The sequence below is a fragment of the Sturnira hondurensis genome, unplaced genomic scaffold (assembly GCF_014824575.4).
Source record: "Sturnira hondurensis isolate 20B ecotype Veracruz unplaced genomic scaffold, ASM1482457v3 Scaffold0007865, whole genome shotgun sequence".
In the NCBI taxonomy this organism is placed as follows: domain Eukaryota; kingdom Metazoa; phylum Chordata; class Mammalia; order Chiroptera; family Phyllostomidae; genus Sturnira; species Sturnira hondurensis.
Genome location: NW_028080496.1, coordinates 5,147,937 through 5,170,667, shown reverse-complemented (window position 1 = coordinate 5,170,667; position 22,731 = coordinate 5,147,937). Strand labels below are relative to the sequence as shown.

Below are 22,731 nucleotides of genomic sequence, written 5' to 3'. Positions count from 1 at the left end.
TGCTGTAGTTATTGAGTACTTTGGTTCATATTTTACATGTCTGATCCCACCGACCCTGAGACACTCACATCCCAGTCTCCTCATTCAGATGGGAAAGTGGTGTGTTACTGAAATGGATTTCTCACATTTATATCAGGCGGATCTAGATCTAGGACCCAAAGAGCAGATTCCAAACTGCCCTGCAGTCCAAACCACATCTGACGTGCTGCCAAGGCAACTGCAATGATTAGATTGCCGAGACAGAGTGGTTGCTTGTTTAAATCACAAGCAGCAGCTAGGAATTCCTACCAAGTCCCCTTGCATTTCTCTCCTCAATAGACTTTTTTAAAGTCAAAGAGGGTACTGTGCCCACCTCCCATTTTTTCAGATGAAGAAAATGGACATACACTGATGGACTGATCTGACTAAAACAGCTCAGTTAGGAAACTGAAAATAGGAGCCCCACGTCCTGAATCTCAGGGCCACACTAATTCCCAGGCCAAGTTTTCTGCTTTCATGAATTAATGTATAGGAACCTGCCACTAATGGCATTGGAAGTCTGTTCACTATTACTACAGAGAAAGTATTAAAATACATGGAAGTGCTTCCCATGCCGGTTGCCAGTTCATAACCACATGAGCAGCAAGCCTTGTCTATTTAATTTTCAGTACTTACTCTGCAGTTGACGAGGCAGATCTAGCTGTCTATATGCAGCTGATGTGAAGGTACTCATTCTCAAACATGCAAATATTATATATCTCATCTCCTGTCCCCTCCACCTACTGTCAGACTTCAGCCACAGGGTCTACCAGATGGTCCATTTCCTAATTAGGAAGGGGTCTGGTGTTTGTCTTTGTGACTGTACTTTATAAGCTCCAATTTGCTGCCAAACCCTAGGTTTCCACAGGTGCGACCAGAAGAAAAAAGGCATTTTGCACTGTTTTTTTTTTAATTCAAACATAAATTTTCATCTCTGCAGGAGCAATTAATTTGCCCTGTTTAAAATGACAGAGAAAACCCTTATCTTTTGCTTTTCGTTCTAAGAGCTTGGCAGGTGCTGTGTGGGAGCCAAGGTGCACTGGTGTTTCCTATTTCCTACTGAGCCAGATGAGCTGATTTATGAGCAAAAGTCTCCTAATGTCTACAAAGGAGTTAGTAATCTGGTTAGTTACCATTGAGTGCCAGAAGATACTCATAAGGAGAATACAAATTTTAAGAATCTGCTTTTGTTCAGGGCTTTTAAAGATGTTTGAAAAAGCTCCACTCCATAGTTGGTGATAATGTTTCGTTTATTTTTGCCTCCAGCAAAAATACAAACACGAGGGTCTTTTGCTCTCATGAAGTCGTAGTCATAGGAGAAGGAAGAGTGGACTTGGAAGGAAGGCTTGGCTTCCAAATTTGGCTCTGTCTCCTATTAGACACGTGGATCACTTGCCCTCTTTGTTATCAGTTTCCCATTTCTTCATTGGGAGCAATACATTTCCTACCCACCTGGCAGATGTGCAGTGAAGGTCAAGTCAGGTAAGAGTGTGGAAATGATTTGTGAACTGTGAAGCCAGGCATTTCTGCACCCATCACTTCCTGTAAAGTAATGTAACGTGGCTTCATGGAGTGCCACAGTTTTGCCAGTGTTTCCACAGGGCATGGTCATAGGTCAGGAGTTACTTTAATAAGAGGAAAGTCTAATTAAAATTTTTTAGACCTTAAGATCTTTTGGAAAATTATGGCGCTATGTCTCTCAACTTTAATTTCCTTATGTGCAAAAACAAATAAAATACCTGCCCTAGGATTGTTGAGACATTCCTGTATATATTAATGCTTTGGGGCCAATAACCAACACATAGAGAGCACTGCATTTACAATATTTCCTTCTTCCTTCGCTGGTTGTTCAGTCTGGTTTGCTCCCAGTCTGAGAAAAGCCCTGGGGCTTAGTCGGCTGGACTCAGGGCCCTTGCTAGAGGAAGAGCTGGGCACTCCAGCAGCTGATTCAAGGACACACCCCCCCGGATCAGGAAAACCCGCATATATGTGATAAACCCCAAGGAGGAAAAGGACTGGGACCATCGCTGACCTAGCCTTAACCTTTAGAGCAGATTTTTTCAAATTTTTTTAAAAATGCAGCTCACACTGTAAAGTACATTTATGAATTGACCCAGTCACACATACACACATCCAAATCAAAGACAAAAATGTGAAGAGATAAGCCCTACTTTTCCTGTCCACACTGTATGCTGCTGTCTGGTCTGTTCATCCTGTGACCCTTAAAAGTAAGATTTTAGGACCGACAAAGGGGTAGTCACCTTGCAATTTAAAAAGACTGCTTCAGAGGCTCTTCAAGCATGACTTGCAAGACGAGAGCTTCATTTGTCCCTTCCTGAGAAGCCCCTGGCTAACTAGTGCCAGAGCCAACTGTTACTGTTTTGCATATCAGAAATCTAGGAGGTCATAACCAGAACTGTGAACTTAGAAAAGAAAAAAATACAAAACAGAAAAAAAAAGATACACCTTTTTTTCTTTCTTGGACTTTCTCTTAATGACTCCCAGGAAAAAAGTCCCATAATTTCCTTCAGCCTCAGCGCTAAGAATCCTTTACTAGCAATAAAAAGCATGTAATCAATTTTGCCTGCTCCCCCCCCCCCCGCGCCTCAGGGCATCCATTTCATCTGGACCTGCCTTGGCCTCACAAATGCTCCTGCTGTGTGGGACCAGCCCAGAGCCAGACCCCTTATCTGTACCCAGAGCATGGTTGACAGATGTGCCAGCTTCCCTTAGACACACAGCATGTTCTTTGTCACCACTTAATTGGCTTTTAAAACTTTTTTTTTAAATTGGAGTTTCCATAGAAAGCTAGGGAATGAGTTTGTGGTTGGGATAAGTGCTGAGCCTCGTAGCTTTGTTTTTAGGGTCTGCCCTGTTTCCGGTCGAGTCAGCTTGTTTTGTTAATGCTTATTGGCCTAAAGTGACTGCTGTGGGGTTCAAGATGCAATGTTAGTACAGCACTGACATGTAGATTTGTTTACTATGAGAAAGAAATTAATGATTGCAAAGACTATCGAGCCCCTGGCTTTCCTTAACAGTTTCTGCATTCACACCTGGATTAGAGGTAGAGATTAGAAAGGGATTCCAGTGGGGGGTGGTTACCGCTGAGCACCGGGTGGAGATGAGGGAAATCCGGGCTGGAGAATCAAGGACCTTGTGCTATTTAACCTCAGCAGGGTAGCTGACTTCCTTCTCTTCATTGTCCTCCACCATTAGCCAGTTCACACAGACCAACAGGCAATTGGTAGAGAAAGAAGTGGCCCCTGGACTCTGGAAGCGTCCCAGCATCTTTGTCAGAGAGAATACAAGGTTTTATTTTCCATAAATACTGGGGGCCCCCTTGAGAGTGGAGCCAGTGTCCGTGTGATCCAGGCCAGCAAGCAGACTCAGAGGAGAAGACTGAGAGGCAGAACACTTAGCTTCAGTGTGTGGGGAGCTGTCGTCTTGGATTCAAGTCCCAACCAAACAGGTGAGAACCACAAGAGAGGCAGGATGCAAGCACAGGTAAGGCACCACAGGGGCAAGTAGAAAGGTCACATCCCAGTGAGTTGGTTCATGATTCCAGGCAGGACTCCAGGCCTCACAGGGAATCAGAGTGGGTGTTAGGACCTGGGGTCCCCAGGAACCAAAAGCAGTGCTCATGTGGGCTGCTGCTGCCATATTCAGGCCAGGTGCTCCGGGTGTAAGAAAGCCAACTCCTCCTGGACCTTCCCTCTGTATGGGAGGCAGGCCCCCTTGGCAACAGTTGCCTCCAGTCCTGGGTCAGGGACAGAGAGACTAAGTCTGTAGCTGGCCAGCCAGCATCTGCTGCTGTATAGGAGAATGTGTCTTTGGGCTTCCTGAGACTCCATTTCCTCATTTCTAAAGGTTGTTGAAAGGTCTGAATGAGTAGAGGCCTGCAGCATAGGGCCTGGTACAGTAGTAATGTTACCGAACAAGGGTCTGAGGGGGGGGCAATACTTGGCCCACCGAGGGGTGCCAAAAACTGCTACAGAAAACAGGGGCCCCTCCCAAGGACGATACACTAATATCTATAGGGCTCTTCTGTCCGCCGCCAATTGGAAAGACATCTCTCAATGCCAGAGATTTGTGAAAAGGAAACAAAATGTTTATTTAATGCTATTCAGGCCTAATGCCTTCCTTAAAATATTAAAGTCTTTAAGGGTATACACCTACATACACACACACACACACACACACACACACACACACAGTGCTCCCTTCTCCCACTGTCCCAACTCCGGGTACCGTAAATCAGGAGAAGAGCACACGTCTGTTTTCAGGTCGCTGGCACGTGAGCTGTGTCGCCTGCCTGTCCAGGCAGGATCTCCAATTAATCCAAAGTCATGAGGCACCTTTCACTGGCAAGAGTTCTTTGTACCAAGTTCTAGTCAAAGTCTCTCCTGCTTTCCAGGCCACTCAGCCAAAGGGAGCACGCCAAAGCCGCGTGGGCCTCTTCTACCAAAGCCGCACTCCACCAAAAGCGCGTCTTTCTTCTTCACCTGGCCGCAGGGATCTCCATTCTGGCAAAGCTGCGTGGTTTTCCCTTTCACCTGGCCAAGAGGGGGTCTGCACTCTGCTGAAACCGCATGGCTCTCCCTCCTAATGGCTACAGGGGTCTACATCTTTCCAAAACAGCGTGGCTCTCCCCCTCACCTGGCCAAGAGGGGGTCCTCACTCTGCTAAAGCCACATGCCTCTCTCGCAGGCACTCTCTCAGAGAAGCAGCCCCAAATTCCAGCCTGGGTAGCTGCCACTCACTTCTCCCTGGCCCAAAACTTGGCCACAGCTATTTAACATATCTATGAAACCAGTTAAAGGTTATAGATATGTTAAATGACCATTCCAGAGGTTAGCTGCAAAACTGTTGCTATGCAAAACAGCTCTCAATGGCCCTGCTCCATTCATCCCTTCCCCCAACTGACACCTGGGGGGGGGGGGTGAGGACATCTTAATATTTCCTCCAATATTCCTGTACACTTTGAGTTCTGGACACCATTCCAAATCTTTTCTGCCCCCCCCCCCGGCTGCACCCTGTATCAGTAACACTAAGAATAGTGATGCAATCCTTGTTGTCATTATAAATATTAATCCCCCAGTCCTAGGCTGGGAGTGGGCATTCAGGGACACTCTACCCACTTGTCTCAGTCACTGGGCATAAGAAAATCTTAGTAGGTCCATCTGAGATAGGGCATGTGGGTCAGTTGTCAGATCCCACACTTCTCTCTGCTTGAGTAGAGGGGCCCCATGACCACTCCTGCTGCTTCTCTGTGATTTCTTGGCCAGACCAGCATCTGGCCAGGGCTGAGCTAGACATCTGATTTCACAAGCTCCTTGGGACCACTCTTCCAATTGTGAAAATGCAGTCGGGAGACATCTGGCTGCCCACCCCGATGGTCTTTGGTGGGGAGGAGCTGAAACTCACTTGCCTAGTGCATGGTGTTCGATGCCTGCTGTAACTTTGGCTGCAGAGAAGGTGTCATCCGTGGCTTGACCTAAGGCCAGCTGCTCCTCATCTCCTAGGCAAGACCTTTCTTTCTCCCCTTCTCCTTGGCCTCCTGCTAATTTCATTGCTGCACCAAAGCATCCATTTTTAATCTGGTCAAATCAATTACAAACAGTACATACAGGTTGCAATTACCCGAGGAACTCCTGAAAACTAATTAATATGCAGTCCCCACAATAAATTACCCCTTTCTTTTGGCTTCCTGTTGCAGTGGACTCTTCTGAGGAGGCAGAGAAAGAGGGCAGCGTGGATATCTGTGGGATTTCATTCAGTCTTTCCACTACAGGGAGGAACTTCAGAGGAGAAACTCAAAATTCTGGCTTTCGTTGTTTTTCCTCCTTGGTGAAAACAGATGATGGAATTTCAGTTCCCTGAGTCTCAGCTTTGGGTACCAAGAAAGTCTTCTCTTGACTGAGTGAAAATGGAAAGCAGACTCCCTCCAGATCACATCAGTAATAAGAATAGGACATCTGCCCATATGCGGGGCTCACATCCTCTCAGGTAGAGACCTTTTACTCAAAGTTGCCCGTCATGGGAAGTGCCATTCTCTTATTTAGAACTGCCTGTGTGATTATCAGGACCACAGGAGGAGAGGAACAGGGTGAAAAGCTATGGGACATTCAAAGCCTGGCGTCAGGAGATGGAGAGATTTGGGGACAATTATGTCAGGAAGGCCAGGGGTGATGACAGAAGGAAAAAGTTCTTTGCATCTGGACAGTGGTGAGAAGGTTCCTATTTGGGGTTGCCTATGTGTGGTGGTGGTTGGGTGTTTCTGTGTGCATAGGTATGGCATGTGCGTGTATACATGTGTGCATACATCTGCATGAGTGTAGTAGATTTGGATCAGGTGGTCATATGTGCCATGTGTATTTGTATGTATGTGGATGAGTTTGGGTGTGTGTATGTGTGTGTGTTGGGGGCACCAGGGCACACTAGGTCAGATAAGGCCCCTTACCCACTTCAGCCTCTGCCCCACCTTGTCCAAGACAGCACGCTTGTTCTCAGTGTGATCATCCACTGGACACCAGGCAGGGTAGAGGAGGCAGAGACCCAGCACAGCACCCTGCTCTCAGCCCAACTCCTGGTAGGCGCCGAGTAAATACCTGCTGAGCGCAGGTGCTTCGCACCCCCCGGGTGAACAGGGGCGGTGTGTGCATGCATGCAGTCAGCCCTCTCATTTTACCTCCTATTTTACCAGAAGTGATACTGCATTCAGCTTTGTAGTTTGGGAGTTAGAGGTTTGTCATTTCTTTGCATGTTTTTAAAACAAATGTGTTTCTGGAACTAGCATGGGATCAAGTATGAAATGTAGAATAAACTCTAGTTCTTGATTGGTAGAAACCTTACGTCATATAATGCCCTCAGTTTCTTTCCCTGAAAATCTCAGCATTTCCTTGATGATTATCACTCTGTCCCTCCTCATCTGTCCTGGGTTGTCTGTCAGTGTTGTTCGCAGATGATGAAGGCTCTTCCTCAGTCACTGCTTTTATAAAAAGGTATTCTTCTTCGCATGCGTCATTCTGCACACATTTCCCAGGTGACCTTTTAATAGATCTAAGATCGTGTCAAGTTCAAACATAGGAAACTGTCCCCCATGGACGTCTCTTGACCTGGAAAAATGGCCATTTAATACAGTTCACCCAATGCCACCATGTAGTTTACAAGTCTGGGTTGGGACCCCATGATGACAGTCTTTTTTTTTTTGAGGAGATCTTGTGTTCTTTGTATCTGATTTACTTGAGTGGGATTCCCAGCAGATGCCTTCCAATAGCAGCAGCGAAGAGCAGACACACGCCATTAAAATGTAGTGTCCGAGTCAGATAACCACGCAAGTCTCCCTGCCTTTCCAGCTGAACTGTGTGCTTCCTGAAGTTGGTCCTCAGTTTCTCCCAGTGTAGGATTGTCGCTCAGTGCCAGCCCTGATGCCATGCGTTACTGGCTGGATGACCTGGCACAAATCACTGAAGTTTTCCACTTTTCTTTATGTAAAAATGAGGTGTATTACTAATAGCACCAAACTCATTGGCTCAGTGCAAGGTCAGTGTTCAGGGGCAGACTATTCTTTGTCCCTTGGGATGTTCTACAGATAAATGGCAACTCTTGGGACCATTTTCTACCCATTCTCAGTCTGAGGAGGGAGTAGCCTTTTTTAAAACTACATGTAGGCCCTCCTTTAAAAAAATTCCCTGTGAAAATGTTACTCCATTTTTCTTAGACATACATGAGAAAATCTTAGATTTTTTTCAATTTGAGTGATCATCGCCAGGGATGTAAATTCCAGAATGAATTTAGTCAAGTTGCTTTGTAGTTAATAATTTTTCTTCATTTGGTGAGAAAATATTGGTATTGCACTAATTTTTTAAATAGCATGCATAATTATACCCTCATTAATGATGTCAAATATTACTTAATACATTACTCCAGTTACGTTTTTTAAATTAAACAGCTAATCTCCAACAAGTTAAATTTAAATAATTATGTCTAATGATAATGGGATAGAGTGTGCCCTGCGTCTTCCTTACGAACAAAATAATGACCTATAAAATCAAGTCTGACTTTCTTTCCTTGGCCCCTCAGCTTCTGCCTTCCCCCAGCTTCTTGCCAGGTCCCTAACCACATGCAGATTCTGCTCCCTGCGCTCTAAAGGGCTTGGATACAGACTGTCCGTGCTGCCATCTCCCTCATTTTGCGCAGTTACTTTTCATCCTGGGGTGTTTCCTCACCTCTTTGCCTTGACAGAGTCACTTACTCTGTCCGCTGAGCTCCCAGGTGTCCTGCCTGCTGCTGGCCTAGAGCATGCAGTGAGCATGCTGTAATTACCTCTGACTGGCTCTCCCCCATTCACTCCCCGGCCTTTTTTATTCCCTTCCCCAGCAGGAGCCTGCAGCCCATAGGAGGTGGACGAAAAGCTGTTTTCCCCCTTTTCTTTCCAAACTAATGAACAGATAAGTAAGCAAAAGCTAATCCATAGACAAAAGATATATATTTGTAATGAACCAGTGGGTTAGATGAATTCATAATTCTAAGCATTTTAGTGAGTGCAGGATTTATACAGTTTAGGTGAAGGGAAAATCAAAGCAGAAATAGCATAGTTAGGTTTTAAAAAGTTAACAACCAAGTATGAAGCGATGCCATTGAGTTAAGTGAGGTAATTCACTTAAAATTATGTAGGAAATGCCTCTCAGTAAGCTTCCAGATACAGTAGATAACATCGTATTGTGATTGCAACAGGTTACTCATTAATTAGTAAATGGAAAAACTGACTAGTACATGCTACCAGATGATGCTTACACATCCACTTAAGAATGCTATTTTCATGTACATTAAGCTTTTGAAAGACATACAATAATTACACACATAATTTAATTTATATAATTTATAGGTTAATTTTATTTATAGATAATCTTCCCTTTGTTAGAATTCTTATAATGCAGCATCAGGGTTTGATAAATTATACATATTTGCCCTTGCCTTTGGCCAAATTACGTGATGTATTCTACATCACATTAAGTTTTATTATCATACAGTATATTGCATAATGTATTTTATTATGATGCTTATACAAAATTATCACAGCCTCTCCTGGGGACAGACTTTCTCTGGCCTGTTCCTTGACAGGGTATTCACAGTCTCCTCTGTCCTGCCGTGGCCAGTTATGATCCTCAGGGGCCATCTTCTATTGAGTTAATATTTTTATATTTAACAGAAAACATGACTGTCACCTAAAATTGTAACTTGTCTTCATTCCTTCAAGCTGCGCCCAACTAACTACTCAAATCAAAGTACTTTCTTGAAGGTCGTTAGTCATCTTTATAGTGTGATTTATTCTATCAACTAACACCCTATTAAATAAGTTCCCTTAGAATTGAATGTGAGGTAAATTACAATGGGCATCTTTGGAGCTAGCACCACCTCCTTCTGAAGGTGCAGCCAGCTTTCTCTCACACACCTCTTGCAGAGACTTCAGTTGTCAGTCATCTGCTCGCCTTACCTGGGGGTCTATTCTGAGCACGTTGTAACTCTTCAGATACCCCGTATTGATTACCTCCTTGGCAAAGAAGATCACAGCCCTCTACGTCATATCATATCTGAGAAATGTATCTGCTTCATTCTTTGTCTCTTTACCCAGAGATTTCTCCTAATGAGGATTCATGCAACTTTATTGTCAGGGAAAATGTGTGTGATCGCAGTGATCACCTAAAGAGATCTGTAAACATGTTACTTTTCACCAAAACAGAATATGACATCTACGGAGTGGTGGTTTTTAGCCCAGACCCAGTGGTGGGTGGCAGCAGCAGGTTGATTCTGTGTTGTGAAACCAAGAGACAGCTGGTTTTCTTCCCACCACCAAGATGAGAAGGTACTGCTCTGTAAACTCCAAATCCCTGGGTGTTTCTGAAGGAAGGAGATTTGATTCTCTTCTTACAACAAAAAGGCCTGGGTAAAGAATTCTTTTAGTCTGTAACAATAGCAACACAAAATCCTTTTATCTGAAACCTGAGAGCCTGATAGAAACATAGAATTTGGGAGACAGTGCCCAAGATAACAAAAAAGAGTCTTTAAATAGCAATACTGATTTGTGTTTTCTCACAGGCTCTTCCGTTTCTACTGCATCCTGCAAATTTCAGTCTTCTATTCTTTTCTGCCCGTTTCATCTTTACTGTAAACGTCATATTCTAGTATTTGATACTTCTTTCACTCCTAGGACAGAGAACACAAGTACCTACTATGCAAGCGAACTAGACTCTCACATAAAAACACCATGTACATTAAAGTTTTAGCCAATGATCTTGTAAAGAAACAGTCCATTCTAGCACTTTAACATCTGCAGTTTCAAAATTTAAAGTATGAATTCTCTTAAACATCTCACCTCCTCCATTTCCATGTCAGGCTGGTAGAAATCAGGAGAGACATAGGGTTACCTGTAATCTGGGCACATGGTGTATTTTTCTTGGGTTAAGAAAGGGAGTTTCCTGTCATTCCTTCATGGGTATTTGGTTGGAGCATTTTCTGCATGTAAGTCAAGAGCTGAGAGCTCTGAGAGTTTCAAGGTAACCCCACCTGCAGGGGAAAGCAGAGTGAGTAAGTACACTTAAATCCAGTGAGTCGTTATTTCTAGTCTGCATAGTTGTGGATGCTTTTCCAAAGGAAATAACATCTGGGCTTGATCTTAAGACACCTGGGGGTTTAAGTTACCAGTGGCCAGAAGCATGACATTGCAGGTAGAGGTCTGCGTTGGCCAACTCGGAGAAATACCAAAGCCCCAAGTGTGTTTGAGTTGAGGTAAGAGACCAAGTTAACTTGAATGGAGGGATTACTATGTAGGAGAACAGATTTAGAAAGCTTGGGTAAAGTAGTAGAGATCAGAAAGCTCCTTTCTCCTCACACCCTGCCCCTGATATGTAGTATTAAGTCTCTAAGATAGAAGAGGATATGAACTAAAATTCTATTAAGTTAAGGGGTGGGGAAGGTGACAGATTTGCTGAAAGGTGACAAAGTGGTCACCTTGAAGGGCTTCACTTAGGTGTGTTTAAGATAATGACATGATGTAATTTTCAGTCAAACTTCATATAAAGATTCTACTTTATATAAACAAATAGAAATGACCAGATACGTATATGGAAAGATATATATTTATGCCTTTCTGTCTATCCATCTAGCTACCTAGGTTCCTCTGCAGCGGTGTCCAACCTGCAGCCCACAGACTGCATGTATCTCAGGATGGCTGTGAATGCGGCCCCACACAAAATCGTAAATTTACTTAAAATGTTACGAGATTTTTTTTTTGTGATTACGTGTCACCATGTATTTAATGTGTGGCCCAAGACAGCAACTCTTCTTCCAGTGCAGCCCAGAGCCGCCAAAAGGTTGGACACCCTGCTTTAAAGTTTTCCGTCCTCAGAGCCATAAGTCTCAGCTTGAAAGACAAACACTTTCTTTAATGGTCTTGTGGCTTAAAGCCAGCTCGTTGACGGCAAGCATCCTGCTCCCCAGGGCTTTTGCTCAGTTAACACCTGTTACTCCAGACTTGCTGAAGCACCTCCCCCTAGCTGGAGTCTGCTATGGTCTCGTACAAGGTTTTGGGTTCCTCATATGCACAGGTATCCTGAGTCCAGTGAGGAGGAGGGTGGAGTTGGAAATAGCACCTGAATCAAACCTGCATATGTCCTTTGAACATGTCCCTCTCATCTCTCCCGCCCTTTCTCCTTGCCTCCCTCACTGTGCTGTTATTCATTCTCACTACTACCCCACTGACTCCCATTCCCACTGTCTTTTGTTGTATGTTTCTAGTTGCATATCCCCACGCTGTAATGGAGTCACTTGTTCGTGTCTGTTTTATGGGGGGTGAAAGTGACATTGGACTTCTCCATCTCATGTCTGAGTCCATCACTTTGATTTTGGCTAAATTAATATCCGTCTCAGGATTTCCTTAAGCAAGGTAGATTTTCATACATTGATATGCGTTAGTGGAATTAAGGGGAACAAGACCCCTTGGTGTTATGTGATTATCGTATATCTATGCCACATGTACCTTTCAGATACTGAGAAAATTATCTGAATACCCAATGTGTCTCTTCACCCAGTTGTAAAATAGGAACGGTAATATCACCCCATACATTTGTTTGTTCATCCATATTTTAAATGACAGAGAGCAAATTCCATGCTCCTGGCACATAGCAGACGATTGGCAATGTTAATTCTTTCCCTTTACCAAGAGTGCCTAGTGCTTTTCTCTCTATACAGGAAATGCTCCATTACTGGAGTTAACAAAAAAGAGGGGATCATAAATTATGTTTTTGTTCTTAAAAGTGTTGAATCAGTGATGGCATGGAGATCTTGGCAATTAGGAAGCACTAAGGAACCAGCTAATTGTTCTGGGCAGTTGTAGTGAAGTGGTCATAGTGGGCATGGTCTGATGGATTGACAGCCCCCTGAATCTGTGCGCTATTTAGTAGGCTGCTGGGCCCAGCATTCTCAGGGCTCTGCTCCTGCAGAAAGTGAGTGAATAAGGGTCCAGGAGGAATAGCGCTGTGTGAACAGCTGGTCCAAACACTCCCCTGGGAGGCAGCCGCCCATGAGCTTCACAGTTGCAACTTTTCCTGCACAAAAGCCAGGATGCACTAAGGCTGCATTTCTTTGGGAAGAGGGCTGAGGAGGGGGGCCCAGCTATTTCAGGAGGGAGATGGGCAATAGGCTGGCAGGGAAGAGCTCCTTGGATGTGTATGAGTGTCCCCTTGCTTCTCAGTGGGGCTACCTCTTGAGGTCTGACATTCACCCAAGTCTTAAGCATTCTCCTCAGCCTGTAAAGAAAACAAGGAAAAGAGACGCTGTAAAGCTGCATTTCAGCCAGCATCAGCATCAAGGTGTGTGCCACAGGCTGGTTTTGTTCACCCTGTTAGCATGCAGAATTATTTCTCACTACAGAAAGCCGTCTTTCCCCAACCAAGAAAACAAGCAAAACAAAGAAAGCAGAACTAATTAAGAGCGTCATATCTCAATAAATATGCAAATGGAATATCAAAACAAAGAAATTCTATTTATCACATCATAAAGTTGCAAATTGCTGTTCTGGCCAGCTTGGAGGAGGAATTGCAAGGGATAGAGGCTTCTTAACGACTTCCCTTAGAAACTGAAAGCCCCACTGATGGGTTTATGTGTGAGGGTGAGGATGATGAACTGGCCAGGATGAAAACATTTCCAAGCCTGTCTTCAGCTTCTGGGAAGAGGAAGGGGGAACACAGATTTTACTTGAGTTAATGTGTCATGTTTTGTGCTATGAAATTTGCTTTCCTTTGTTATTTCAAGCTAGTCACATACTCCTTTCACAAATGACACTCAGAGAAGGTGAATTCCTTTTTCTCACTCAGACTTTGCAGCCAGGATTCGAAACCTCAGTTATTTGACTCCAAGTTTATGTTTTGTTTCTGATGTACAGTTTCCCCCTGCCCCTGTGGCTCCCCAACACCACCCAAAGCTAGTTTAGAACATGTGTCTACAGGATGTCAAACAGTCACATGAAAAGGAAGGAATGAAACCCATTTTCAGTATTTTCTCCATACATTTTTTGCATTTGAGTGTTAAAGACCACCCTATCGTTGGAAGCAGAGTTTGATTTCTGCATAATATTTGTATATAAGTGGCACATGGTGACTTGCTGTTATTGAATTCATCATTTTTGAACAGTAAGAAAAAGACCAAGAGGGAGGATAGCAGGTGCCCTGGTACTCAGTACTGTTGGGTTGGCTGTTACTCTGCCTTCCCACATGCATGTTGTCCTGAGGGAGCTGCACCTCTCATCTGTAGAGAGCAACTCCGAGTGATGCTGGCAGTTTTGTTTCAGAAACTTGAGACCCCTCTCTGCCACGTCCTGCCCTGAGAAGAAGGTTCTCCCTGGACACCAGGACTGTGTTTGCCCTTCTGGTCCCCTGGGCTAGCATGAGGGCCGGTTCTGTACGAGGATGGGGATTACCTGGCATGAGCAAACAGGTAATAAGATGGGGCCAGCATGGTACCTGTCAGATATTCTTCACTGCCCTGGGCCTGAGGACAGGACAACTAGCAGTCTTACCACCAGTGGAGGTCAGTACACATAGAACTGCTTATTGCCACAGGCAGTAATATTAGGCAAAAATAAGTAATATGTCAAAGTGTTCTAAGACGTCACTTGGACCAAGGAAAGGAGGAAGGAAAGAAGCTTGACTGTTCTTGGAAGATGGTAAAGAGGTGGCTGGCTTTGCCTTCAGGATGGGAAGGATTTGCAGGTGTGTCCAGGGCAATTTGATTGCATTTTGCTGGACTTGAGCAATTTTGTTCAAAGAAAGTAACACAATACACTGAGTGGTGGCAGGGTCTAGAGCTTCCCTGACCCCTCACCAGGGACACTTGCTGCCAGCAGTTCATTTTTTTTTTCTGTATCCATCCTCTTTTTTTTCTTTTTTCTTTTTGCAGTAGTAGTTTCTATCCTAATTCTTATTGCTTAAATGGGATTATGGTGTCTATAACTTTTAATAACCTTTAATTTACTTGTTGAGCTATAAAAATGTACTCATTTATCTTTCATTTCCTAGTAGGTGCCAACTAAATAGTTGATCACTAAGTAATTGAATGAATGAATGAATAGGATGGGCAGAATACCGGGGGGAAAAAAGCTTGTCCTAAGTCTTCTGGCAAATCTTGATTTGTTCTCTTTTCCAACCCTCCATCCCTGAAGACAGTTTGTCTGAATTAGTCTTGTGTCATGGAAAATCAGTTATGCTGGCTCACTCTGCAGTCCCACTGGGTTGCAGGGACACACTGCACCCATGAGTCCATTTTTCCTTCCCTTGGCTTCCCACACCATTCCTAGTGGTAGAGTTGCTGTTGTACTTTTGTCAAAAATCAGTTGGTATTTCTTGTGTGTCATGCTTGCGGGCCCTCTGTTTTGTTCTCTAGATTGACATGTCTGTCCCTGCGCCAGGACCACACGGTTCTGTTTTTTGTAACCATATAATCAGTCCTATGGTTGAGTAGCAGGATCTCTCCCACTCTGTTCTTATTTTCAAAATGATTTCAGCTGTTTGTTGTTCCTTCATCTTTCCAAATAAGTTTTAGGGTGATCTTGTCTGGATTCACAGAAATCTTTTTTTGAGTTTTGATAGGAATTGTGTTAAATTTGTGTATCAGTTTGGGGGCACTGACACGTTACAAGGTTGAGTCTTCGAGGCCAGGCATGTTTCTCCATTTATTTAAATTTTCTTTGATTTTTACCATCAGCTTTTTATACTTCTTAGGGTATAAGTATGGTGTATGTTTTATTCTATCAACACTTAATATTTCATTCTTGTTTAATGATTATAAATGTTTAGTGATTTTAACATGGTCATTGTGAAGTGCAGTTGATTTTTTTATGTTAATCTTGTAACCATGACTTCATGGACCTCACTGATAGTCCTAGGAGTTATTTTTTATTTAACTTTTTATTATCATTCTTGTCCATTCTCAGGTAGAGTTAGTTTTATGTTTTGCTTTCCCATCTGTATGCCTTTTCTATTCTCTTCTTGTTGCCATGCTGGCTGGAGCTCCCGGTACTATGCTGAATAATAGCAGTGGTGAGAGACATTTTTGACTTGGTCCCAGTCATGAGGGGAAAGCATTCAGTTTTTACCATTAAATATAATATTAGCTGTAGATTTTTTCAAATGTTCTTTATCAAGCAGAGATAGCTGCCTTCTGTTATTATCTTTTCTGAGAGCTTTTATTATTAACGTGTGTCAATTTTTTTCTAATTTATTTTCTCCATAATTTATTTGATTATCTTAATCTGGTGGATTGCTTTTACTGATTTGTGAATATGGAACAGGTCTTATATCACTGGGATTAACTCCATTTGGTCAGGATGCACAATTGGTATTACATAATGGTAAATCCAATTTGCTAGTAGTTTGTGAAGGATGTTACATTTATATTCGTGAGGGGTATTGATCCGTAGTTTATTTTTACTATCTTCACTTGGTTTTAGGATTAAGGTAATACTTGACTCATAAGATGAATGGAAAGCATTCCCTCTTTTATTTTGTGGAGGAGAATATATATAGAATTGGTGTTAATTCTTCTTTAATCCTGTTGCAGAATTCTCCAGTGAAAATACCTGGGCCTAGACATCTATTCTGAAAGTTTTAAATTATGAATTCAGTGTCCTTAGGAGCTATAGGGCAATTGGAATGCTCTCTTTCATACTGAGTGGATTGTGATAGTTTTTTGCTTTTCTAGGAGTTGGTCCATATACTCTAAGTTGTCGAATTTGTGTGCTCAGAGTTTTGGGTGGTGCCCTCTCATTTTGCCTATAGCAGCGGCATCTGTGGTGGTAGAGCCTGTTTCACTGCCGACATTAATAAACAGTGCCTTCCTTTTTTCTTTGACATCTTGTTAGAGGTTATAGACCTTTTCAACTCTTTGTTTCATTGAATTTTTCTATTGTTTTTCAGTTTTAATTACCTTGGTTTTTGCTATTATCTTTATTAGTTTCTTTCCTTTACTTGTTTTGGTTTTATTCTCTCTTATTTTATCTATTTCCTTGAGGGAGTAACTGAGGTTTTAACTTGTAAGACTTTTCTAAGCTAAACATTTACTGCTGTAAATGTCCGTCTTACCACATTGGCTCTGTGTCCTGCAGATTTTGATACTGTATTTTGATTTCCACTCAGCACATTGTGTGTGTGTTTTAACTTTCTTGTAAGCTACCCTCTTTGACCTCATGAATTATTTAGAAGTGTTTTTTATTTACTTTCCAAGTGTGAGGAAATTCTCTTTTTGTCTTTTTGTCTTTGATTTCTAGCTTGATTCCTTTGTGGTCAGAGAAGACACTCTGCACAATCTCACTGCTAAATTTGTTGAGGTTCATTTATGGCTCAGGATCTGTTGTGTCTTGGTATATTTTCCATGTACACTGGGAACCTATGTACCCTGCTGTTATTGGGTGGAATACTCTGTCAACGCCAGTTATATCTTGTTGGTTGATGGTGTTCTTGCTGATTTCTGTCTAGCTGTTTGTTGAGAAAGGAATGTTTTTAAGTCCTGAGCTATAACCATAGTTTTCTTTAATTCTTCTTTCAATTCTATCAGTTTTTGCTTTGCACACTTCACAGCTCTGGCTGAGGCACACACACAGGCCTGCTCTGACTTGCTGATGTAGTGATGTCTTTATCATCAGATGGAGTGGGGCAAAAGTAGGTTTGCAATTGTGAGTTTGCCAAACACAGTTTATTCTTGTGTTATTATTCATTAATTATTGTATGTTCCACGTGAGCATCTGTAAACCTACTTTTGCCCACCCTGTACCCCTGTGTCCCTGGTTACTTTCTTTGCCCCGATAACCACATTAAGGTTTATTTATACCAGCATCACCACACACATGTGAGTGATATGTTGTACTGTGAGCTTACAGTGGCTATGATGTCACCAGCTGATAGCCATTGTTCAGCTTCATTATAACGTTTGAGATACCAGGCATATGTGCTGTCATTGACCAAAATGCTGTTATATGGCTCATGGCTCTATATAAAGATACGAGTATACATACATATATGTATATATAATAATAGCAGTACACATGCACACATACACACGTGAACATATACACATGTGTATCTACATAACAGGTATAACATGTAATTTTATAACATACACTGTGTTATATTCTATATACTTATTACATTATTGTATTTTATATATTATATTATACATTACATTTACTTATTACCTTCATAATAAAGAAAAACATATTTGATTAAATCTCCAAAATGCACTAACATGACAATTATGGTTTAATTCATATATAAAACCTTTGAAAATGATATCAAAAAATTAGTTCCTCACAAGATGGCCCAAAATATAGATGGTCCTGTGTACATACCTGTTTATACTCAGTTTGGCAACTGTTTATTGTAGGCCTATTCTGTTCTCAACATGTTCTAGGTGTTCTGTAAGACACTGTGAATACAAATCAGACAGAAGCATGGCATTATTCATAAGAAGACTATAAACATTATTAAGGATCAAAACAAATTAAGGGACTATGTGAAGATTACTATTTAGAGGAAGAAAATTTCAGTAAGAGATGAAGTTACCCAAATAGTCCTTTGGTTGAAATTAAGATGAGCTTTCAAAAAAAAATGCTAAATTTCATTGCATGTTGAAGAGTTGGAAGATCATTTCAGATAAAAAAAATCAGTTACACAAGTAAAGGCTTAGAAAAAATGTAGCCTGTTGTGTTTCAAATGTAGCCTGTTGTGTTTCAACGATCACAACAGGAGCAGCCTGACAGCGTGTCTGTAGTGGGGCAGGTTCAAGTCCATGAGTGACTGATGCCAAGTCCACCACAGGGGAAAGGCAGGGCGGGGAAAGACTGGCCTCTTGTTTGCTCAGGTGCTCCTGCCAGCTGGACCCCTTAGGGACACCCCACCCTCCACTGCTCCCATTGCATCCACAGGCCATGAGAATCACTGTCAGTTCAAAATCTAGAAGTGGTATAATAAAAATTATGGTTTAGAGAAAATATTAGCGATGCCAATTTGGATGTTTTGTGGTCATTATTGCAGTAACCCAGGTGCAAAGCAGCAAGTCTCAATGTGTGTTCTCCTTCAACACCGTATCTTAATCGTCTTCAGTATCCACAGTAAAATGGTAGACATAATATGTACCAGGTGCCTTTATTTTGGGGACATTCTGCTTGATAGCATCCTGTGTTTTATTATCAAGTGTTCCCAACTCCTGAGGGATTATGATTGCCTCTCTAGGAGGTAGGTGCAGGGGCATTTCCAAGGTCCTGTAGTCAGGACTTCTTCTTAGGTCCTTGGCATTGCTCAGCACTGTCAGCTCCGTGCCCAGTGTGGTGACAGTGAAGCCACAGGCACTCAGTGTGTTCTTTCTGATTTGAGCTCTTGCAGCAGCTGAGGCAGCTCTTACCTTCCTTTCCTCAGTTTCTTTACCATCCACAAGGCAATCTGGACAGGATGATGATTTAACACCCTGGTGCTGTGGAAACAAGACGCACATCACTTCCCCTTCCTCTCTATTCAGGCAGGGACCCACCAGACCTTCCCTTTAGGGTCCGAGGTCTGAAGAGTGTAGAGTCAGTTCCCATCTGTCACTAGACAATTAAGAAACTGGCCCTGATTCACTTCCCGAGCTAACGCATATCTACACCACTGATTACCCATTTTCATTGTTTATGGCAAGGCAGGTGGATGAACAAACTCTGCCTGATTTATGAATTGCTTGCCATCTATAAATCACAGAGTAGGAACCCAGCATGCTGTTTATCCTAATTGGTTAAGTCCTAAGTAAGAAGTGATTAGAATATGCTCAGGAAAGAAGGGGCCCTGTGCAAATGAGGGAGATACACATTTCCTTGCAAGGAAAGTTGCCTTGTTCACAATATATGGTCAAGGTCTGTTGCCTGATCCTTTGGGCCCCTTAGGTCTCTTGCTGAGCAACCCCTGCTCTTCTTCCTTTTGTGCATAAGCTGAAGGGAGTGGGAGAGGTCATGGAGGGAACACAGACATAGAAGAGAATGCTCTTTTCCTGCTTGCTGTCTTGTTTAATTTCAACCTGGATTAATTTCCTAATTCCAGTAAACTGCCCATCATGATGAAGGAAAGCTATGCAGCATGACTCCTCATGCTGTGAGTGTGGGAGACATGAGGGACTTTTGAATCCTACCTGCCCAAATCCCAGCCCCACTGATGTGGTCACATCAGACCCTGCATGGGGGGCTGCCTCTGATCGCTCGCTTTGAGCCTCAAGGACGCTGAAGATGTGTCCACATATCATGACTGCAAACCTCCCGATTGGACTTAGAAGTGCAGACTCTGCTGGCAAAGAAAGAAGGAAGCCCTGATTGAATTTGTGTGATCTCCTTCCTCCGTGCAAGGTAGTGGTGGAGAACAGGGCACTGTGCATGCTACATGGTTAAAAGAGCCGGGACTTTCAAGTTCCACACTCAGAGAAGACGAGCCCACTCTCCTTTCTAACTTTCTTTACCTGTTCCTTCCTGTGGGTAACTTTTCATTTCCCCTTCCTCTCTCCATGTCCCTTTTCTGTGTCTCCTCCCCTCTGTATGTCTCCTTCATGTTTCCTTCCCTTCCTTCTTTTCCTTTCTTTCTTGTCCATGTATCATGGGGACCCACGGCAGATGCAGGAGCAGCAGCATCACCTCAGAACTGGATGACGAGCCCCCGTGTATGGAGGAGATTGATTATGGTACAGACAGCAGCTCAGACCAGGAGGGGAGTGTCTCGGAGCTGGACCGGCAGATCCGGGAGTGGGCCTCCCATGAAGACAAGGGTGAGGAAGAAGAGGAGGGCCCAGGACACGGAAGAAGAGCCACCTCGTAGCCCCGAGGTTCACGGCACGTCCCACGTCTGCAGCCATTGGACTAGCGGCCATGCTGTTTCCTCCCCATCAGACACGCATGGCAGTGTCGGTGCAGGAAGCCAGCCCATGTGGGATTGTTCTCAGCAACCCTGTGTCCAGACTTTGTTCCGGTTTCCATAGGCATAGAAACTGGCTACTTTGTAATTGTATTCTTTTCCACACATCGTTCACAGAAAAAAACTTGGTCATGATTTAGACCCAACACCCAGGAGAAAGGCATGGGTACTATGATGTGCATTGTTATTGCTGTTACTGTGGGTGGTACCTTCTTTTTCCCACTCTTTTCTAGATTTCTTTGCTGTAGTTCAGAAATCACACATCTGTCCTTTGTATTATCAAGGCATTCTCATTTCTGTAACATACATAGGAGGTTTAAGGGAAATAACACAGTTCAAATCCAAGTTGACGGCATCCCTTAACTTATTTCATGTACATTATTTCCACTCTTACACAGAAGATAGCATAATGCTTCTGTTTTTTCATTGACTCATAAAATCAAGAAGATAATATTGTTAAAAATGTGAATTCTGAGAGGGAGAGACATAATGCTAATTCATGGTCACCAGTTCATGCCTCAGCTGTAATTAGTGTGTGGTATTACCTTCTAGTCATCTAATATATTTCTGGGAGAAAGTGATCGGCACAGGTAAATTTCTAGGTGGCATGGTCAGCAAAAGCCTGGAACGTAGACTATTTATTGATCCATCTATGTGACAAATAAATAGTATACCCTTACCATGTGTCATGCATTTTACTAAGCTCTGAAGATGCAGAGCAAAGAGGCCCACCTTGTGTCCTCAAGTTGCTCACAGTTCAGTGGGAGAGGCGCAATGAAACGCTGTATTCTAATACAGCAGTTCCTGGCCCTGTGGAGCCGGCTGGAGGATGACACAGGATCAGTTGACCTACTGGGGAGAAGCTTTCCAAGAGAATGTGATAAGTTAGGTGATTCTTGAAGGATATTTAAAGAGTTTCCTGGTTTAAAAAAGATTATGTTAGGAACTGGAGAGAATTTGTACAAATGCCCTGTGATGAGGTTAGAGCTGGGAATAAATATTTAGTGTGATTGGTTTAAAAGATATAGTTGCAAGTGGGGAAAGAAAGGAGAGTGATAGGCATTGAAATGGAGAAGATAGACATTGATGTGATCCAGCAGTGTTTGACGTGCCTCGATGACAAGGCTGGACTTGACTCTGACAGTGCTGGGGAGGTGGACTTTCCAGCAGAGGCATGTCCAGGCCCAACATCAGCAGACTTATATCAGTATCAGTGCCCAATTTTTTATGACTGATGGGCACCCTTGCCACACTTGCTACTTATTAGTCTGAGGACTACCTTGAGTGTGGCATTACCCTATCTGAAGAGCAGTAGGTTTGTGCTGAAATGAGAGATGAGTGTAGTTCAAGGTCATGTTCAATACTGGGGGCCAACCAGGTGTCCAAATGGAGAGGACTCCCCAAAGCCAGAGGCACATCAGGAAGAGAAGTAGAAAAAGGAAAGGTGTACTGAGTGAGCTGGGAATCTGGCAAAGGAGCCCAGGTCAGCTGAGAAGGCATTTGTTGGAAGGAACAGCAGGGTAGGAGAGAGAATAGACTCCCGTCCTTTCCCTCTGGGTTGAAGACCATTCTGTGTCACACCTTGTCAGTCTTAAGTCTGGGTGTGGGGAGGGCACCCACGCAAGTCAGCTCCAGGTAGTCCTGGGAGTGGCTCTTCCAACCCAGCCAGACACGTCTCTTGGTGGCCTAACCACACTATGGTGAAGTGTTCTGAAAAATGGGTTCTTCCAAACTCAGAGCCAAATGAAATGGCACGAGAATTTCAGGAAGTTGTCCGCTGACATGGGAAGCAGATGTGGTTCAAAGTGGGCAGAGAGGATGAGAATCTAGGGGCGTGATGCTGGGCCAGGCCACGTGCACGGCTATCTTGTTCCAACTGGTGTCTGGTGCTCTGTGTGACAGGGCTGGGAGACGGAGGAGCCTGCAGTGCCCCAGGGCAGCTGTCTTGGCTGCCTTCTTTGATGGGCCAAGGTGGGGAATGTCACCTTTTGACCCCTAAGATGGCCCTGATATGTGTGAAGAAGCACACGTCTTTTTGTGTTACACTGAGATCCACGCTTCCTCGATGCCCTAAGAATGGAACCTGCTGACTGTTCCTGACATACCCCATGGGCAAGACACTTGGCTCCCCATTTTCTGCAGGAGTGAGTCTTGGTCTCTCTGCCAATCCCCTCACAGTCTGCTTCGGTCTCCATGGCAGGCTCGAGTTCTGCTCTTCTCCCCCCTCTTCAGTTTTCCA

At 43.4% G+C, this 22,731-nt stretch overlaps 1 protein-coding gene across 1 annotated transcript in view; it reads left to right on the top strand.

The window, feature by feature from the left end:
• The window catches only part of LOC118991989 (cytosolic carboxypeptidase 4-like), a 305,722-nt gene extending 283,396 nt beyond the window's left edge, over positions 1–22,326 (top strand). The window contains exon 7 of the mRNA XM_037053669.1: positions 20,195–22,326. Coding sequence (XP_036909564.1) covers positions 20,195–20,396 — 202 coding nt within the window. The 3' untranslated portion in view covers positions 20,397–22,326. The remainder of the gene's footprint in view (positions 1–20,194) is intronic.
• The last annotated feature ends 405 nt before the right edge of the window (positions 22,327–22,731 follow it).